Source organism: Lissotriton helveticus, chromosome 3_1 (genome assembly GCF_964261635.1).
Source record: "Lissotriton helveticus chromosome 3_1, aLisHel1.1, whole genome shotgun sequence".
Classification (NCBI taxonomy): domain Eukaryota; kingdom Metazoa; phylum Chordata; class Amphibia; order Caudata; family Salamandridae; genus Lissotriton; species Lissotriton helveticus.
In genome coordinates this window covers 765,094,518-765,116,368 of record NC_136061.1, presented here as the reverse complement: position 1 = coordinate 765,116,368, position 21,851 = coordinate 765,094,518, and the positions used below count along the sequence as shown (strand labels likewise).

At 42.4% G+C, this 21,851-nt stretch overlaps 1 protein-coding gene across 9 annotated transcripts in view; it reads left to right on the top strand.

The window, feature by feature from the left end:
- Positions 1 to 21,851, top strand: part of SCUBE2 (signal peptide, CUB domain and EGF like domain containing 2) — a 676,704-nt gene that overhangs the window by 271,885 nt on the left and 382,968 nt on the right. For all 9 annotated transcript variants that reach the window (XM_078680979.1, XM_078680981.1, XM_078680980.1 and 6 more), the window contains one exon: positions 20,823 to 20,939. In XM_078680979.1, coding sequence (XP_078537105.1) covers positions 20,823 to 20,939 — 117 coding nt within the window. The remainder of the gene's footprint in view (positions 1 to 20,822; positions 20,940 to 21,851) is intronic.

The following is a 21,851-nucleotide window of genomic DNA, read 5'->3' as shown; positions in this document are numbered from 1 at the left end:
GCTGTGTTGTTAATCCAGTTCTCTATTTTTGTGAATCTGGTTATTTGGTACCGCCTAACTTCCCCTACATTAGTAGGTATGTCACAGGGTACATGTAAATGATGACTACCTTTCCATCTGTTGTTTTTGGCTCACTGTGCCATGACAGGATGAAACCCTCAACAAATGGAGTTGTCCAGCAAAAATTCCTGGATCAGCAGTTATTAGCCTATGATCCACATACACCTGAGGGTCCGCAACACCGACCGATTAGTAAAAGTACATAAAACCGCAACATTTAAAAGTTAATATTTAAAACCCTCTGTAAATATGAAGGAATTTGAAATTGGAGGCTAAAAATGAAGTTGGTATCCTTAGCTTGATTTGTGAGAGCAGGGCTGATACACCAAACAGAACTTAGTAGGGATGATTAGTGGCCTTAAATAAAGCACTATTATGCACTAACAAAATGAGAGCATGCATGAAGAGCAAACAAAACTGAAGCGATATGATATTTGTGAATTGAACAAAATAGAACATCCATGCATTTGTTTGATGTACCCTTGTTTTTGTGCATTGTTTCAAGGTTCAAATCTTCGAAATTGCTTAGATAGGGGTCACCAGCTCGCAGTAGTGATGCATTGGGGTCCACATAAATCAAAACTTTATCTACTATCCAAAATCACGTCAGTTCTCCGCAGGAGCCAAAGTAATCCTAGACTGAGAGTATGAAAATAGTTGAAGCATTTTACCCATCAATGTTTAGTTTTTCCTCAGTGAGACAACCCAGGTGCAAAGTGTATGCCCAAATGGGGTCCCATAACCCATGCTGCCATAAAATTATATCTGCACTACAGTGATGAGGGCCACCATGGTAGTAACAAGTCTGGTTTTACCTGTGCCCCCATTCATGAAGCGGTACAAAAGGGGGTGGTGATGGACGGAGCATCTGAACCAATCAAACACTTACACCCAGTCAACAGATCTGGGTTTAATCCATCACCGTTCTTTAGCCCACTCTGCCACCCCGGTTCAGACATGGCCATATGCAAATCAGTCTGACCCTGTGCCTCATGGGAACAGTCCAGCCCGAACTGCCAAGCCATGCCTTCCCTGGACCGGAAACGAGCTTCCTAGGAACGGTTTCTGGCATTTCAGCCGTCTTCAGCCAGGCTTGCTTGAATCCAGTGGCAAAGTGAGCAAGGGACTCACGTCTGAGCATACCCTGCCAAGTTATGGCGAACAAAGCGATACGAAAGGGGATTGTGATGGACTGAGCATCTAAACCAATCAAACACTCACACCCAGTCAACAGATCTGGGTTTAATCCATCACCGTTCTTTAGCCCACTCTGCCACCCCAGTTCAGACATGGCCATATGCAAATCCGTCCGATTCAAGCAAGCCTGGCTGAAGATGGCTGTAATGCCAGAAACCTGTCCTAGGAAGCGTGAGTCCAGTTCAGGGAAGGCATGGCTTGGCAGTTCGGGCTGGACTGTTCCCATGAGGCACAGTGTCAGACTGATTTACATATGGCCATGTCTGAACTGGGGTGGCAGAGTGGGCTAAAGAACGGCGATGGATTAAACCCAGATCTGTTGACTGGGTGTGAGTGTTTGATAGGGCCAGATGCTCCGTCCATCATCACCCCCTTTTGTACCGCTTTGTTCGCCATAAGTTGGCAGGGTATGCTCAGACATTAGTCCCTTTCTCACTTTGCCACTGTATTCAGGCAAGCCTGGCTGAAGACGGCTGTAATGCCAGAAACCGGTCTTAGGAAGCTTGAGTCCGGTCCAGGGAAGGCATAGCTTGGCAGTTCGGGCTGGACTGTTCCCATGAGGCACAGGGTCAGACTGATTTGCATATGGCCATGTCTGAACTGGGGTGGCAGAGTGGGCTAAAGAACGGTGATGGTTTAAACCCAGATCTGTTGACTGGGTGTGAGTGTTTTATTGGTTCAGATGCTCCGCCCATCACCACCCCCTTTTGTACCCATTCATTAAGGGCATGACCTTGCAGTTTGGGCTGAGCTGTTCATATTGGAGCAAGGCGAGATTCTTTGCATATCTTTGCATATCACTGGTTCCTGTCTACAGCAGCACAAGAAGATAAAGAACAATGCACTGGAATGCAACCCAGAATTGTTGGCAGTGGCTGAGATTAATGCAACTATTCCATCCATCACTTTTTGTTTCTGTTTTTTCTTATTGTGAAGCTTTGTGTTTCATTCTTCCCTATACTTCTGAATCATTCCCAGCAATAACTCCTTAAGGAAGGACTAGTTTTTGATTTCTTGAGTGCTTTATCTCCTCTAGGTTGTTGGTTTAGTGTTTCGGGTATCTTAGGGTGATGTGAAATAAATTGTGGCATTATTTTACTTCGATCTGTGATGACAGCTGATGTTTTTTCAGTGACCATTATATTGCAATTCTCCCAAGTACAAGCACTTTCCTTAGTGTTATAGCAAACCTACTGTCCCCACGTGGGGCATGGCTTGTTCATGACTCTTGCACGTGCAGAATGGAGCTGACCGAACAGGAGAATGGCAGCAGGAAGGCTCCCTCTATGGATGGAAACCTGGTCTGGGTGGGCTGAACTTTCAGGGCTGAATTTATGCTCAGGTCCACCAACCATGAAAGAAACCACAAACCATTTGCCAACTGCGGTCTTTCTGAAAGCACGATACGCTTGTCCAGCACTCGTATTTAAAATGTATTTTGTATACATACAGTGGCACTCGTGACTCACACGTGCAGCACATAGCACCAGAAACTGTCCAATCCAGCCGAACAACAATGGTGGTTCACGGCAGCCCCAAATATGTCACGCCTGTGCTCCAAGACATACATGGACCTTTAGGTACAAGTAAATCGGAAAGGAGAGTCCAATTGCGACAAGATGGTCTTGTTATTATTGTGACAAAAGCAAGCACATAATGTCATATGAAAGGCAAGAGTGGTCTGATTTAAGTAGAGCTTTACAAGAAGTTTAATCTTCACCAGATCATCCATTAGAAAGTGGAAGACCATAGGAGTTTTATATTCGACTCCGTGGAAGACCATCTGAATAACCTTGACATTGTTTCTGACATAAAAAGGTGTACACCACTTCCGTGTTTCGAAACATAGAAGGCCTGGTGGGGATATGCACATTAAAGGAGCATAGAGTGTTGTTAGTAGCTTGGCCAAATGAGCATGGGGCAATAAGCACATAGCCAACATATGCATTGCTACAGCAACACTCCTCTCGTGCTTATTGTCCTGGATGTGATTGTGGCTTCTGTCAGTTTTGACCCATCTGTCAATTCTGACACTTCCTCGCTTGTACTTCGATACACAGAGCAATTTTAGTGTTCTTAGCATCCAAGTTCTGTCCTCTGACCGTGCCTCCTGTATGTGTCTACATGTCTATGCTATCCCTAATCTTGGAGAACGGGCTTAAAAATACCCAACATTTCAGAGGACAGAATTATTCACAAATCTTACTCCAGCCCTCGAATATTTGATGAACGTCTTTGTTTTTGAGCTGTTTAGTACTTTGGCAAACGGAGAGAGCAAAAATACTAACAGAGCTTTCACATCCGCCACTGCGGAATTTCCAAAATGGTTGCTGGGGTGTGCTCCTAAAATCAGGTGCGTGTGGATTACAAATAATCAATGCCTGGGACTAGATCAAAGGAGATCCTTTATTGGGGGACGAAAACATGGAAAAGGCTGAACAGTGAAGACTGCAAGCTCCACTTGGAGCACATTCGAGACGACTGTTTGCCTGTAGTGCAGGAGCACAATTAACAATACTATGCATATTTTTTTTAATTATTTTTTTTTACTAATTCTCTTGTAGCTCTCCAATGCAGAAGGGGAGACTCGTTACAATGAGGCTACAACTGTAAAGAAAGCCCACTGATGTAGTCTGGAATGGAAGGTTTCACTGTACTCAGCGTACCCAGGGAGAAGTGCGCAAGAGCAGGATGATGTGCTGCCCATGATAAAACACTGCAGTGTTTTGGCAACAAACAGTGACGACAGTGGCGCAGCAGAATACAAAATAGAAAACAGAGGTTCTAGTCACGGAACTGACCTTCACGAGGATTTCAGTTTCATTGAGAAGTTTTTTTAGACTGTTGCTGCATGAGCCGTGTTACTGCACGATTGGCTGCCTTATGGACTAATCCATATGAATGAATGATAATCTTATAGAGCACGACCTTTACCCATAGGCATCCAGGAGTTCAGGATAGAACGAATGGTCATGAATAGTAGGGATGAAGCTTCAGATATTAAAGTGCAAAGAGCCATATTTTTAAAGATTTGTGAAAAAGTAGATGCGACTCTTGACAAGAGATCATTAGAGGCAGAGTGTTCCAGAGTTAGAGGCGGCAAAGGCTCTCCTCAAATTTACCGCCCCCCACCCAGCCCTCCTGAACCTGGGGACTACCAGACAATTTTTATTGGCAGACCGCAGCTGTTTGGTGGCGACATACCATTGGAAGAGTTTGTTTATTTGAGTTTTATATAGTGCTGGCTAGACCTTGAGTCTTGAGACCCTAGCCTCTTGAGTCTTTTGATTCCTTCGGTACCAGAACTATGAAGAGCCTTGTGGACAATGCATTGGGCCTTAAACAGAATTCTCTTTCCTAGAGGAAGCCAATGTAATTTGCGAATTGCAGCGGAGACCGAGTGGAATTTAGGAAGATCCATAACGAGTCTTGCTGCTGCATTCTGTACAAGTTGCAGCTTATGAATGGATCCTTTATTAAAGTCCGGATTGAGATTTTTACAATAATACAACCTGGACAAGATCAGGACAACCGCTACCTGCCTTCGAGAAGAAAGAGAAAGACATGGAAAAATCTTCCTCAAGATCCGGATGATCCTAAAACAGGTCGAAGCATTTCTATTGATCTGGGGGTCAAACGAGAGTGAACTGTCAATTAGAAAACCCAGATTCTTTTACTGCTACAGCAGGGCAGGGGCAAGGTCCAAGCATTTTAGGCCACCAGGAGTGTGATCCTATAGATTGTTGGCTGCCAAAAACCAGGACCTCTGTTTTATCCCCATTGAGTCGTAAATAGTTTATCATCCAATCAGCCATGGACCGCATGAAACTTTTAAAATTTACTGCGGATGCTTCAGTGCAGTTTGTGATAGACACAATTATTTGTGTGCCATCAGCATAATACATATTAGCGAGCCAAGTCCTTTGTGGGAATATGAGTTACCTGAAGGGATAACAGTGTAGTTTCACACCAACATTATCATGGCCCCTATTGCATTTCCCCTAAAGTGTAAAATATTCACGGAGTGATTTGCATGCACTTATTAGTCATGTTCTGGTAGGATGCTAGACTACCAGGATGACCTGCACAGAGCTGTTTCTATAGATCATTGAGCCACATGCTAGTCCTGGACTTTTTCTAAAGCAAAATATGAAGATGAGGTCTGCATTGGAGAAAAACTGTGCAGCCTATATGTGGGTGAAGTGAATGCGACTGATGACCGTAAGAAGTCATGCTACGGTATACAACTTGGCAGCTACCCATAAACGCCCATCCAGATGTTTTGTGGTTTTGAAGTGTCAGATGTGCATGTCTGCTAGGTCTTTGTGCCTGCCTCACAAATTTTATATATGCTGCTGTCTCGTGGCCCTTGTCCTTCTTTCAGCATCTCAGCGTGTCCTTTCTTCTATTCATTTATACCTTGTTTAATGCCTACTTGGCTTTCAGCTAACCCACAATAATGCCATTTTCTTAGGTCAAACATTTTGAACCTAATAGGCCATTTTTCTTACTTCTTAATATTATCACTCATAGTGTTACTGTACGCTTTTACGACACACTTGTGGAGACATCACTTTTGCAGTCCCGCTTTTTCCTGCTTCTTGCCTTATCGCGCTAGTCCAGGGGAGGACTACAGCGCCCAGCCTGCCCTGCCTCCCTGTTTGACGCCCATCCAACATGTCACCTGCTACAGCGCCTAGAGGCGCTTTAAAACAGCGTGGGTTCCCGCAGCGCGGGACGCGCGCGGCCGAAGCCCGGGCCAAGGGCGGGCCCGTCTGCGCCCGTCAGAGCCAGGAAGAGACAGGACAGGGCCATACCCCTTGGTTTTCGAAACGGCTAAAGCCCTATAGTCAGCTGGCCAATGGCCGCATCGCGGAAATCAGGTGGAGGCAAGCCCAATACACCAAAGGCACTGGTGAGTTCAATGCTCGATGGTTATTTACTCAGGGCATCAAAGGCGATAGAAAAGGAAATTGAAACGGCAGAAAGAAGATTATCGGTTGGAGGGGGAAGTGTGAGAGACAGCCCACAAGGGGAAACAGGTTCTGTCGATATAATTGAGACTGCCATTAACAGCGAATCCTGCAACATATCCGTTTTGGACCCAGAGTCAATAAATAGACACGAGATCCCGGAGCAGTTGGTTGTTTTGTCACCAGCCCCATCAAAAAGTAAAAAGCAGACTATTAAAAAAGAGGAAGAGTAAATATATTGATCCACCGCGCTCTATAAATACTAGGTTTATGAAAAGGACACTAGGCCCAGTATCGGTCATTGATGAAGGGATCCAGGCTTCAATTACCGTCTCTGATGTAACAAATCACACAGAGCTTCCCCTCTCCAATCTTGCAGAGACAATAACACTGTATTTAGGAATCGTTGACGAGAAGCCTACGTCCATTAATTCTGAGACTGGAAAAATTAGAGACAAATCTAGAATTGTTGTTAAACAGTGTTGAGGAAAATAAGACAGGAAAAAAGTGAAGGGGGAGTGGCAAGCTGGGGTTGGGAGGAGATTTGGTGAGGAGATAGGCTCATCCACTCAGCTTGGTAACCCGGAAGGGGGGAAAGGAGTATGGGATAAAAATAGGCGGTTACTGGAACGGATTACTGATACCCCCGGTAGAGTAGAAATTGAAACAGCAGTAAGGGAAATTCTAGAAATTGAAACTAGAATAGACAGTTCAACAAGGGAAAGGAGAAAAAAATGTAAACCCTGTCACCACAGGAGAGAGTGGGTCTAGCACTGCAACTCTAGGGAAATCCCCAACACCTTACACAAGAACTGGTATAGTTGAAAGAGAGGATAAAATCACACTGCATCTCCCACCCGAATGTTCCCCGTCTGTAGCAGTTCTAACGAATTTACCACCACTTGCAGATCAGTACAAGGGATCATATTCAGGCTCAAAAATAAGGTTTGCCACTGGTTGTCTCAAAATGTGGATTTCTCAAATATCTATTTCCGAGACATTTTGCTCGTAAGAAGGGTGAGCTGGATTGGTTCAATGTATAAGATGTCCAAGGGGGACTGTATTGTGATAAATTGCAGGTCCCGATCATTAGCAAATTGGCTGGTTGACCGTGGTATGCGACTGGCAAATCAAAGGCCAGGATATGGCCTCAAAATATTGCCGCTGGCCCACTTTTATAGAAACCTAGCACCTAAAGCGGGAGCCTCTGGGATGGGAAGGTTTGGGTCTTTCAACGGAACCACCCATAGGGGTTATCCGTCTATTGAGTTAAGAAATAGATACCAGCCACTTTCAAATCTAGTTGACCTAGATTGACTAAATATAGCCCCGAGTACGGCACAAGGTGTAACTAAGAGGTTGATAAAAATAGATGGGGGACAATTAGTAGAATTGCCAAGAGAGAATAAAAAGTGTATCTCCCTAAATATTCAGTCAAGTATAGGCACAAATAATGTTGGAATGCAACAGAGCACCAGTGGCGCACAATTGTATAAACTCAAAGATAGGGATCTAGAAATTTTGTCTTGGAATGTGGCAGGTATTAATTCAAAACTCGCTGATCTGGACTGGTGTAGTTTTATTGATAAACATCACATATGCTTCTTGCAGGAGACTTGGGCTACGGAGAAAGTGTATTAAGTAGACTTCACCACTTTTAGTATTGAGGCAAAGGAGGGAGCAATGGGACGTCCGGTAGGGGGCCTTCTGATATGGGTAAAAAATTTGTTAGTAGGAAAAATTAAAATGCTTAGCCTTGATTCTGAAGATTTACTAGGACTGGAATTGTGTTTGGCTGAAGGGAGCTCCCCGCTGAGGATCCTGAATATATATAATCGGTTTGGTAGTCCACACAGGCCATCTGAGACACTCACCATTCTTGGGAGATATCTTGATTTAGAAAGGGGGAGACAGTGGTTGATAATTGCTGGCGACTTAAATGTCACCTTTGAGCCTGTAGATTACATTCAGGAACTCATTGGAGAGGGGGAGGAAGCAAGAGGAATACCGCAGTTAGAAATACCATCTATAAAAAAGTGCCCAAGGGTTGCGCAACAAGTTAGCTCCTTGACTGTTGATCACGGGCTACGAGCCTGTAACGGCAGAACTGACTCTGATAGGACAGCTGGGGTTACCTTCAAGAGAGGGGCAAGTAAATCCAGAATTAACTATATCCTAGTCGACATCGAAATCTGGGCAAACATAAAAGACATGGTGGTTTTGGATAGGAGGGATAGCGACCACAATGCCCTAGCATTATCAATGACTAATATGATAGACTGGTACGGCCCCACAACATTTAAGAGTGTACCAGTAATCATCAGTAAGAACGAGAAGAGGGTAAAGTGGCCAATGATTCCGGCAGACCAAATGGCCCTCCCAAATATCTATGAAAGGGTAGAGCTAGCCTTGACGGAATTTACCCAAACAAATGAGGATACTATTGACACCCTGACTATTTTTAGTCAACTAAATGATGCTCTTAGACCATTTTATTGTAAAGTAAATGGCAATATTTCTATCTGCAAGCGTACCAATGCATGGTACAATCAATCATGCAAATAAGCTAGGGCACATCTAATGGTAGCGGTAAAAGCCAAATCCCCTGAGGCTATCAGAGCATGCAGGAAATATTATCTACTAGCACAAAAGAACGCTAGAAGAGACTGAGAGGATGAGAAATGGAGAGTGCTTGTGGAAGCCTCTAAACAGAGGAATAACAAAGCATTCTGGCATCTAATGGCTAAGGGGTCTTTTGGCCCAAAAGCGGAAACTAGTTTTTATTTGCTGCCCCAAATTTGGGAGAAATATTTTGGGAATCTCTTCGCAGTGCAGAGTGGAGAGGCCGAAATAGAAAATTTGATAATGTCCCTTACTATGCCCCCAAAAGAAGATATTGCCATTACGGTTGGGGAGACCATCTTGGCTATAACCTCAATTCAGAAAGGGAAGGCCCGGGTTTAGATAAACTGCCAAGAGACCTGTATAGGGCTGAGCCGGAAATCTAGGGGGCAATACTCACCAAGGTCTTCAACGCTATCCTAGAGGGGAGTGAGGTTCCATTGTCCTGGACGGGCGCTGAGATTATCCCCATTTTAAAGAAGGGTGACAAGGGCTCCCCAGAAAATTATAGAACAATCAGTCTCATAGACTTCTCACAAAAAATGTTTGGTAAAGTTATATTAGCCTGAATCCAGCAGTGGATTGAGGATAATAATACACTCTCCAAACTCCAGACGGGCTTCAGGGAGTCCACGAGCACAACGGATCAGGTCCTCTGATTCCTAATGGTAATTTGGAAAGAAGTCACCATCAATAGAGGTCACCTGTAGGTTGTGTTTGTGGACCTCAAAACAGCTTTTGACTCTATTACTAGAACTCAGCTGTGGTCCGCTTTGAGAGAAATGGGTCTACCATCGTATTTACTTAATATCTTGGTTCGCCTGCATTCTAACAACTTTGCAAAAGTTAGATGGAACTCTGATGGTGGCCTTACAGGTAATATACTAATCCGAAAAGGCGTTCGACAAGGTTGTACCCTGGCCCCTACTCTATTCACACTCTTTGTTAATGGAATTATAGAGGAACTTTTTTACTGTGGTGGAGATCCTCCCAAATTGGCAGGCAGTACTATTCCCTGCCTGCTATTTGCGGACGACACCCTACTAATTGCAAGAACCCCAAGGGGAATGCAGAATCTTCTTAATAGGTTCGAGGGGGCATGTCATGCTAGGGGGCTTAAAATAAATTGTAACAAGACCAAATATATGGTCTTTAACCCCTATAAACACCATAAGGAAAAGCTGGTCCTTAATTCCCAAAGTTTAGAACGGGTGAAAGCATTTGATTATTTAAGGGTGCAAATTAGTGAGAGCCTTGCTTGGTCCAATCAAATTGAAAAGAGCACTCTAACTCTCCAGCGTGTGGACTGTGCGATAAACCAGAAAGTTAGAGGTTCCTCATAGAGACCAATATCTCAACAGATAGAGCTACACAGAGCAAAAGGGCTAGGTGTGGCGTTATATGGAGCAGAACTTTGGGGCCTTGAAAACCTAAGGGGCCTAGTCTTAGCTGAAAATAGGTTCATCAGGTCAATCTTAAATCTCCCAATAAATACCCCCTACTAGCCCTGAGATTAGATCTTGATCTTAGATCTATTGGTCATTTTGCTATTCTTAGAGTTCTGTTTTTTTGGATCAGGATCTGGGTTAGTAATACTCAAGTACCTCTAAGAAGTGGACTAGCTGAGTTAATTAGCCTGCATAAACTGAATGGGCGTATTAAATGGCTAAGTCGGATTCATTTAAGATGGGATCTCTTTGGGACAACCCTGATCGGATTAAAAAGGAGATGATACCTAAAATGAAAAAAAAGGTTTTGGCACTATCAGGATCAGTGTAACACAAACATGGATTCACATGGTACTTTAACTTTAGCTTTCTTAAATATTAAATCTAGCTATAGCTTTGAACTATTCTTGGATGATGTTGAACCACCTCAAACTAGAGTGTTGTTCTTACAATTCAGGTATGGTACCTTGCCTCTCAATTCAGTCAAGAGTAACTGGGGAAATGAACCATCTTTTTCGGTTTGCCCTATGTGTCACTCTGCTCCAGAAACCAGCGACCACTTTATTTTCTATTGTACAGCTTATGCAGATCATCACAGAAATCGGATTGCTCCAATTTGCCGTTTGCTGTCATGCCGACAGCCAGCATGCAATGAGAATTTTTAGGTATGACACAACCAGATGGTTGGTTTTTGCACTCTCAAGATTTGTTATTTGCTTGGTGGAAGAGGACTGAAAGTGCTAAACGTATCTTGGGGAGCAAATTGTGATTATGAGCTTGGTTGGCAAAAATGGGAAATAGATAAATGATTTGCGACTATTACTCTAAGAATTGTGGTTTTTGACTTTATATATATATATATATATATATATATATATATATATATATATATATTATGTGGTTGATGTTTTAATAGTTTTTAAAGTTTTAAAGTGGTACCCTTTTTAAAAGGGGAGAAGGAATGTGCATATGCATATATATGCATATATATATATATATATATATATATATATATATATATATATATGTGTGTGTATATATGTATATGTTTGTGTCGGGTTTTATTGTGTTAATGTAATGTTTTAATTTGTAAATGATCACAAAACCGATCGAATAAGGTTTTAGTTACTTACTTTTGCTACAGTGCACCATGTCAACGCCATGATACCCTCCAGGGTGAGTTGTGCGCTATACAAATATCCATAACATAACCTTCCCAAATGCCCACCACGATCTCGATAACCTGAAATAATTTTGTATTACTTATCTTTGTGCATCTTCACAGTCAAAGAATATCCACTATAGCTAGTGGTACAGTTGTTATATGTGGTAATGTTCTTTTGTAAATCGTAAGCACATTTTGCCTGTCTTTGTCTGCAGTCCTAATTACAGTATCAGTAGATTTACACTATTCCAGTTTTTAAATTGTTGAAGGAAAAAAGTGTTTGATTGTTGATGAGTTGTATGCAGGCCCGCTGGAACTTTGCAGGCCTACAAGTCCGAATGTTGTAGCATGAAATGGGAGGCTTAGGTGACACGTTTTGTGAGCAAAAGCAGTTTATGCCACAATTTCTAGTTGTGATATTTTCACTGATTCACTAGTGTAGAGAGATAAATAGACGTAAATTCAACTAAAGGAGTGGGAAAACTGCTGTCCCAAAGTATAGTCCCTCTTGGAAGTTTATGTGAATTTTATTTCCCAATCCTCCCACTCTCAGTTCTAGATATAGGCAGGGAATGACTATGGATCACCCCCAGATTTGCTAGAGGGTGCTGAAGAAGAGTTTCCATGGGGGAAAATGTTTTTCCAACAGAGGAAAGCTTTTTGTATGTATAATTCCTCATAACTGGAATAGGACCCGTGGCGATAGTTACTTGCCATTCCCAATAGTATGCCTGAAAACCTGCTTATGGGCTGGCACAGCTTTTTAGGTGTACTACAGGGAATGTTTGTGAATTCCAAAGCAGCCTCAAAGTACAGTGAGGCAGTTATCTAAATCGCTCCTACTTTTACATTTTTAATGGCGAATCAGGCCTTTACAGTGTATTAAAAAACAAAAAGTAGCCCTTAAGTCGATAGCACACAAAATGTTGCTTAGCAACATGTTGAAACTTTTACTGATCTAAGGTGCACCTCTTTTATCCGTGTCAGCTATATTTTAAAACCTACCTTGTGTAGTTCTGTAAGGTTTATCGTGTCTTTACACAGTAGGGTTGTTGAAAGAACCAATTCCAAACAAGAAAAGGCCCACCAGAACATTAAGACACTTAAATATGTTTCATATTGATTTCCCATAAAGGAGAACTTGAGAGCAGATGACGTCAGTTGTCTTATTAAGTAAGAAAAACGGTTTGGTGCAAATTGCTCCTAACTCTTGTGGCAACATTGGCTGTCTTGTAGTTATGGGAAAATATACTGAGAGCAATACACATTTTCATCCATTTCCAGCGACTAAACAATTACTGATGCAAGGTTGCAGTCATTAAAAAAAAAAAACACCCAAAACATTTATTTATTTATTTGCAGTATTTGTAGAGCGCGACACTCATCCCTAGGGATATCACGGCGCTATGAATCAGGAGGGACTACTGAAGGCGTAGGCTGAGAGATTATGTTTTGTGGAAGAGGTGTGTTTTCAGTTTTTTTCGAAACTGAAGGTAGTTCGTGGTGTGTCTTAGGTCGGTAGGCAGGTCATTCCACCTTTTAGCTGCCAGGTAGGAAAAGGAGCGACCACCTGTTCTGACTTTATAGATTCGTTTAGTTTTGGCCAGGGCTGATTGACTTGACCGTAGATTCCTATTGGGAACATAGAAATCGATCTTCCCTTGAAGAATTGTGGGGCCAGTTTTATGTAGAGCTCTCTGCGCATGGCTCAGCAGTTTGAAGGCAGCCCTCTGGCGCATCGGGAGCCAGTGGAGTTTCTTTAAGCATTTCGATGCCGAGTCTCGTTTGCCTTTATTACAGACCAGTTTGGCCGCTTGGTTTTGCAGTACCTGTAGGCGGGAGAATAACTGTTCATTCATCCCTTCGAATAGTGTGTTGCCATAGTCTAGGCGGCTGACCAGTAGGGCCTGTGTAACTGAGCGTCTGCAGTCCAGGGGTATCCAGGGTAATATCCTAGCGAGAAGTTTTAGTATTGTGAAGCCCGTGCCCCAGAGGGAACGGACGTGATCCTTCATGGACAGGGCGTCATCCATGATGATTCCCAGGTTCCTGGCGTGTTGTTTGGGAGTGGGGGCCAGTCCCAGTGAGGGTGGCCACCAAGTGGCGTCCCACACACGTTTGGCTCCACCGAACAGGAGAATCTCCGATTTGCCTGCGTTCAGTTTTAGACAGTGGTTGTGCATCCATTGGGCCATCTCGGAGAGGCAGTCATGTAGCTTTTTTTTGGTTATCTCAGGCCCTTCGTCCATGGCCACCATCAGCTGTGTGTCATCCGCGTAGGAGCAGATGCCAATGCCCCACTTCCTTCCAATGTCAGCAAGAGATGAAATATAGACATTGAAAAGAGTGGGGCTCAGTGAGGCCCCTGAGGGACCCCACAGCCGATGGGGTTGGGTTTTGAGTGGAATTGGCCCATATGCACTGCCTGAGTGCGATTGCTCAAAAAGGATTGAATCCAGTTCAATGCTGTGGATTGAACTCCCTTGCTCAGGAGTGTATTCAGCAGACAATCGTGGGATACCGTGTCAAACGCCGCTGACAGGTCAAGCAGTATAAGTGCCACTGCTCCACCTTGATCGGTGGAGGATCTGATACTGTCCGACACTGCCAGCAACGTTGCCTCGGTACTGTTGTTAGCTCTAAAACCAGTCTGGGAGGGATCCAGAAGAGAGTTGTTTTCCAGATACTTAATCAGTTGTACGTTGACCAATTTTTCCAAGGCTTTGGAGAGGTAAGGGAGCTGGGAGATAGGTCTGTAGTTCTCTGGATTGAGAATATCTGATCCCGCTTTTTTCAGGAGGGGGGTCACGGAGGCGTGCTTCCAGGCCTCAGGGAAGGTGGCAGTGACTAACGATTTGTTGAAAAGTTGGGTGATCTGGGGGCAAAGCGTGGGTGCGATTTTTGAGAACACAAAGTGGGGGCAGGGGTCCGAGGGGGATCCAGATTTGACTGTGTTCAGGAATGTTAAGACCTCATCTTCAGAGGGTGGTTCAAAACTAGTTAGGCGGGGTGCATTGCCTGAGTTTGATTGATCTTTGCATCTTTCTGATGACATGGCAGTCTTGCATGGGTTATGTGGGGTACTGGAGGTATTTCGGGGGGTGAAGGTGGAATATATTTTCTTGATTTTATCAGGAAAGAAGGTGCTAATACGCTCGCAAGCCTCCGTCGAGGGGGTGAGGGTTTGTGAGGTACTGGATGGTTTGCTGAGCTCCTTCACTATTCTGAACAGTTCTTTTGCCGAGTTACTGTTTTCTTGAATGCGTTGTGTAAAATAGACCTTCTTTGCATCTTTAATGGCCAAAATATATTGCTTCCGTTTGTGGACATAATTTAGTCTTGTTTCACTGTCTTTCGTCTGTCTCCATAGATGTTCATTTTTTGGCATTCCTTTTTAAGATTTTTTAGGTGGGGGGTATACTATTTCTCGGTTATGGTTTTTTTCCTGGATTCCCGCATGGGGGCTAGTTTGTCTAATGTTTGCCGTATTCCGGCGTCTAATAAGGCGACGTCGTTACAGACAAGGGAAACGTCCGGTAGTGTGACATTCGTCTCTCGGAAGGATTTCTCAAAATTTGATTCATTAATTAGCCTCCAAGCTCTATTAGAGATAAGAGGGGCTGGTTTGAGCTTCAGAGGTTTACCGGGGAGGCTAAATGAGAAAGATATCAGGGAGTGGTCTGACCAGGATAGAGGGAGGACTTCTCTTATATCGGTAGAATCGATGTTGGTAAATAGTAGGTCTAGGGTGTGGCCAGCTAGGTGCGTGGGGCCCACTATCCACTGTCTCAGTTGGAGAATTCCCATGTCGTATTCCAACTGGGAGGTTCCTGGGGCATCCGGTTTCTCGTAATGGATGCTGAAGTCGCCAACAACCATGTAGTTTTTGTTTTTTAGACAGAGTGGTAGCAGTTGATTCAATAGTTCGGCGCCGAGACTGGCTTGTTGTCCTGGGGGGTTGTATATAACTGCACCAGCTATGATAGTGAGGCCCTCGAAGAGTACTTTGAATGGTAGGGTTTGATGTTCGATGTGCACAGTTATTGGTTCAGCGAGGCATGTTAGATAATCCCTGAATATCACCGCAACCCCGCCTCCTCTTTACATTCTTTTTTTAATTTAGGTGTTATCGGTAGGAGCTCTGGACATTCCTGTATCATCATCCAATTATTTTGTGACCCCGGAAACCCAAACATCTTGGCTTCATGTTGTGGCAAGAAAACCCACCCCTCACTTACTGAACAGGCATGAAATAACTGAGGAAATTTGCCACATGTCGCTGGCCTATGGATGGTTTTAATGGTGTCCACCATTGCAGGTTCCACCAAGCTCGATCACTTATTGACATCTCAAAATTGCAGGCAGTTACGGGATGATATTAACAAACCATGTCTGCTTAGAAGTATAGACTTAAAACAAAATATCTCAGAATGGACAACCCAGTGTATACAGGAGCCCACAGAACGAATGAAAGCTGCCAGTTTACTGAAAACCATAAACTGCATGCCTGTCTCTTGTTTATCTATCACACTGCTGAGCGCTGCATCCCAGAACATGATAACCACACCCCTGTGTTCACCTCGCACGACAAGGAAACCTTTCCGCACAGGCTCTAAAACAAAGATAATGTATTTCCAACCACACACCCTACACAGTGTAGCGTGCTACCCTTATAGGCAAACCCTTCAGTACCCCACTTTGGGCTAGTAAGTACTTTATAAATGTTGCAATACAATACAAAATTAATTATGGATTTTATCCCTTTACAATCAGCGCATAGCTGATTTTTCTTTGGACAGTAATTTTTCTATTTTTTAAATGGAATTGTGCTACAGAGTGATGATCGTGATCAGTAATTCAAAAAGAGGAGATGGTAATTTCGTCACTGGCTGTAACCCACTATATTGCACTGTGCTTCCGGCAGTATTTTGTCCTTCTCCTGTATTAATAGAAGTATTATGTGTTTCTTTCGATAATGACACCCGTGGACCTTTGCAAACCGAAGTTAAACGTGTGGGATTCTTTAACATTTTGTCAGCTCCCCATAAAACCTGCAGCCTTGAGATCATTTTGATAAAATAAATTAGCTGCGAAGCAAAGTCTGTAGAGGGTGACGAAAAATGATTTGAATACAGGATGACTTGCATCAGTGTAATACTTGCAGTTGAGAATTGACCATGAATGTGCTTAAATATATTTGACATTTTTTTCAGCTTCTGTTGTTTGCTTGATCTGAGCACGGAAAGCGTCTAAATATTTGAAAACGTCTCTCTTAAAAATTATTTCCTCCACCCCGTTTCTGTGTTTTTTACTATGCCTATTTATGTTTCCATCCGAAAAATACCTGCCACTATCAATCTGCCAGGAGGTACATTAGTGATGCTGCCACCACCATCTCGGGGAAGAGTGTCCCCTCTCTTCAAAGCCTGACTAGAGCAATGAATTCACTGGGCAGGCAACTTTTGCATATTGTCAAACTGCATTCTATTAGACATGCATAACTTTTGATAACTTCCGATCTGCTTGAATCGTGTTTTTTTTAAACTTTATTGAACTTTTCACAAAAAGTGGACACAGTATGAATGACGCAGCAACACAGTCCGCAAACAAACATTAGTAACTAAGTTCTAATTTTCCATGAGTAGGGCCAAAAGAGCATCAATTACATGTGCATATCGAACCATGATGCACAATGTGTCGCTTCCGCATCCAATATCACAGTGACTTTCCCACGAACTGTTACTGTTAATTACTAGGTATCATTTTGTAATGTTCCACGTGGGACAGCGTAGCCTCTTTACCATTGATGTGTCGTGCTTCCTAAGCCCCAAACCAACACTTCAAAATCTCCTCTCTACCACGCCCCTTCCTTGATTGGAGTCTGGTGTCACGTGGGTCTTTTAGCCCCTGTAGTATTCCTGCCCATTCTATCAGGCCATCCAGTGGCTTGCCTTTCTACCTCACTTTTTTCATCAGACCTTCTTCCACAATGACCCATTTGTTCATCTCTTAGTTATGCTTTTAGCCTCAGGCTCTGTGGACCCTTCTTGTGTATATCTATGCAACGCATACCTATAATTTTCCGAAATATTGTAGTTTGTTTCTCATTTTGCCCTTCTTCGGCCTAGGCATCACTCCCAACGTCCCTCGGCAAGTTACGCGTTACTGGGTATATTTTAGCTATTACATTACCTCCAATTTTTACTATAATTCTCCAGTCCCACACCTTATGCATAAAGCCTTTTTCCATTTCCCCGCTCTTAGGATTTGGCATTGATTTACTCTTATACATTCTTGCCAATGGTGCGTGTATCAGGAACATCCTATGCAAAATATTGAATTGTGCCAACTTAAATCTTGGGTTACTAGACTTTACATGAACGCATGTAAGCTTAAGGTATAGTTTTCTGTAGAACTCAGTAGATTATGCAAGGGGTAATAGATTGCAATCAGATTTAGAATCCAGCACAGTGGTCAACAGTTCACTCTTTCAAAGAGTCGTTTGGCCACATTCTGGAGTTGTTCCAAAGGCCACAATAAACAACTGATCTTGTCAAGTTAAACACCAATAGTACATGATTTTTGAAAATAGATAAAAATGACAGTGACTGGCAGTAACTTTTGTCTTTTGTTCCGGTGGAAGCAGTGGTAAGATTCCACTAAAGTTCTTAAGTAAAATTAAGAGGTAAATGAAACGGCATTAATGAGCAATTAGTGACCACATGCTTAAGTGGATATTTACCTTCTAAATTAGCATGGCTTGAAGGCACAGTGACACAAGTCATAGGCGATTTATCCAAGTATAACCACTATGTCCAAAATAGCGGAACATCAGTTCTCAAAACACCTAATTTCTAGTAGGGTATATATAAAAAAATGTTGTAGTGATCCATCCCAATTTTTCCGAATTTTGTTTAGCTGACGTTAGGACTCTGTGCATGATGACATTGCCAAATAGTATCACATCACTTGTGTTTTCTCCCTAAAAATTTTACCGCAAACTGGTTTCACCTAATTTGCTTATTTAACTGTTCAGTAAGGCCATAGTAAGTTAGCAAAGAAAATAAATGCACCAGTTATGTGTAAGTAAAATGTCATATGTGGTCTGCAGTGTGTATTTACACCACTTAAGTATGTGAAACAAAGTGTTTACCTCCAAACGCATCATTGTGCGGAGGTTGGACAGCAGTGTAAAAGCATGGAAGTGTCACATGGTAAGGTATGTGGTTATTTCCCTTGTAGAAAAAATACTTTTATGCATTAACTAATTACCCCTGCGGCGTGCCGTGTAACCCTACAGAGCTGGGAGCCTAATATTTAAATGTGGGAAATGTAAGATATTAAGGAAAAGTCCCCACAGTGAACAGTTCCTTAAAGCGGTTTCTTCCCGAGTAGGTAAAGATATAATTTACATGAACAGGTGAAGTAATGAGTAAAAGTATTCTTTGTAGCCTTGCCTAGGAAAATAGAACGTCTACTCGGTTATTTTCCACTTGTTTTTAAAAATCAAGTTCAGCAATGAGTGTAGATTTTAGGTACGTTAGTGGAAAAGTAACTTCTTAAAAGTGCACTTACTGATGTTTAAGAGCAAACTGGTTTAGAACTGGTATGCCCTGTAGCCTTGCTCTGATACTGAATAAACCACCCAGACTGACAGGAAGAGTGGAGTTATGTCAACAGTAGTATGTTAACAGAGAAAGACTTGGTAACACAAAGGACAGCTTGCACAGCTCTTCCTTTGAAAGTGAAGATCCCAAATGGGATCTCAGGAACTGAAACCATTCATGTCCAGAGCCGCCATTGACTTTGTTTGTGGTGCCAACAGGAAGAAAAAAATCTCACCTGTTCCAACACTGGCAGAGGAGAGGAATCTTATCTCCATAAGAATGTGGTATAGTAAGGACAATGCTCCTACCTTTGCAGGAAGACTGGACCAATTTAGATGAGGGAAGGATTCAGGTATACTGAGAAACATAGTGCTGAAAAGGGTTGGATTATGGCAGGAAAGTTACCAAGGTTGGATGTATGGACTTTTCTGATCATAGGCTAGTACACAGGATAAGACTGGCACCTCACCATCACACCCTCAGAACGTTCCCAGACATGGGAAGAAAAATATAAAGAAAAGAAGAGTCTGACAGCTGCAAAAAAGACGATCTAATGACTCCTGATTCCAGCTGATACTCAAGGATTGGAACTTCTCTTCAAGGTTCAAATGGTTGGCCGTCTACCAGAGATAAAAACTACTGTACAAGGGTAAAGTGGCTGCCATCTTATTGCTGCCACAGGAACATAACAGACAGATGGGCTCCTTGAAGTGAAGAAGGCCTAGCTGACCACTGTGGCTGCAGGTTCCAGCCTTGCCCTGCTTGAGAGTTTTGAGAATCCAAAATGTGGCTATGTCTAATGTTAAAACCGTGGACAAGTCAACAAATCTACCACAGTGGTAAAATCTCACCCTTGGATAAAAAGTCCTGCTTGGTTTTGCTTGTACCTTTTGATGCAGTTCAGAAGACTTCATCAGGAGCACAGAAATGATGTACATGATTTCCAGGCACCCTTGCTAGCTTCATCATCCTGCTTTGCCACACTGGAAGACTTTGATAACCAACTAATTTTCCAAGTCCCTAGTTAAAAAATTGGGTTGTCCTGCTCAGCGTTCCAAATACCTGCCGCAACACAGTTGGCCGTAAATCAAACATGGCTTCTCTTCAACTGTGAACTGTGAGTTGTAATGGGCATTTTAGGTTTTTCTGCTCTTTATGACTTAAAACTTTAAAAAATCCACATCTCAAGTTCCCTAATCCAGTTTTTAGTTTTCTTGCTCATGAAATTTTATATTGTTTTGCGAATTTTATTGTTTTTGTGTTCTTAGCTTTCGTGGTGTTTGGTGCTACTTACACATAACATACATTCCTCTGAAGATTGCGAACTGCTTGTGCCATCAGTACCAGGGGCTGTGCAGAGTCTCTTAGAAGTGGATTGTGGTCTAGCTATGTTATGTTTATTAAGTTAGCAGGGATACTTGACTCTAAATTAATCAAGCAATTACTGATTGTATGCTTGATCAATAATAATTTAGTAATTTAATATTTTTCTGAAAGGATAATAATCTGAGTAGATCAGTTGTGGACTGACATAGCTTTTGTATTTATTATTTATTTCACAACCTGATTTCCTTGTATATCTTCATTGTTATTTGTCATGAAGACGTGTCATATGTACTTTACAGCATTGTATCTCGGTTCACAAGTATTACAGAACTAGATCTAACTGGTAAGCATAGACTTCTTACTTTTGTAACATGTTCTCACATTCTGAAATGTTTCTTTTTCTCTCATATATGTTTTTGCTCAGTGACATGTAATCATGGAAACGGTGGTTGTCAGCATACATGCGATGATACAGACGATGGTCCTGTTTGTGGATGTCACCCAAAGTACACACTGCACACTGATGGAAAAACGTGCCTTGGTCAGTAAATGAAATACTGCATTGAGTTAATTTGTGAAAATATGCATTTCAATATGTACTGTAATGAATAATAATAGCGTACACATTTGAAATATAAAGCAATGGTAATTCACTATGGAGCTTGAGTGAGGCATCTTGACATAAGAGCCAAGGTGAAATAATCAGTTGGCATTTAATCCTAGTGTATACTACAGAGTAATGTACCTGGTCTGTATTCAATGAAACACTACTAAACATAATATTTATGAAATTCTATATTTGTAGGATATTTATTTACTCTATGTAGGGATATTTTTTTTCTCTCTAATAATCAGTAATAATATTTAAGGCTACATTGATATGAGAAGTCACCATCTCATTGGCAGATCAGCAGAACCTGGGGGGGGGGGGGCAAAATTCTATTCTTGGTATATTTGTGCCATATTTTTTGTTTTGTCATCCTTATTGTTAGCTGAAACCTAACACAGATACAGCAATACAGCACCTCTCTTCTAACCGCCTCTCATCCATTGGACAATTTAGAACATTACTACATGACCCACATGCTGCACCACCCCGCCTGACTCGTACACCTTTCGGCGTAAACACACACAAAAAATATAAGCAACATGCCACACGTCATAACTTTGCTTCCCCATGTCTACTTCACAACAATGTTACACCACAAAAGCAACACAGCACTCCAACTCACTCTCAAACACCATCTCCAACACATACACATGCAGACCCATCAAAATGCCTTCTTAGCAAGCTGGATGAGGGACACGATACAGAACAGCTACACGATTGCTATCCTAATACAGCTAATACGAGCACTAAAAACACACCTGCTACAAACCCGCACAATACTGATCACTCTTCTACCAAAGTCCCACTACCACCAAAGGCCACTCACTAAACTGTCTACTAATA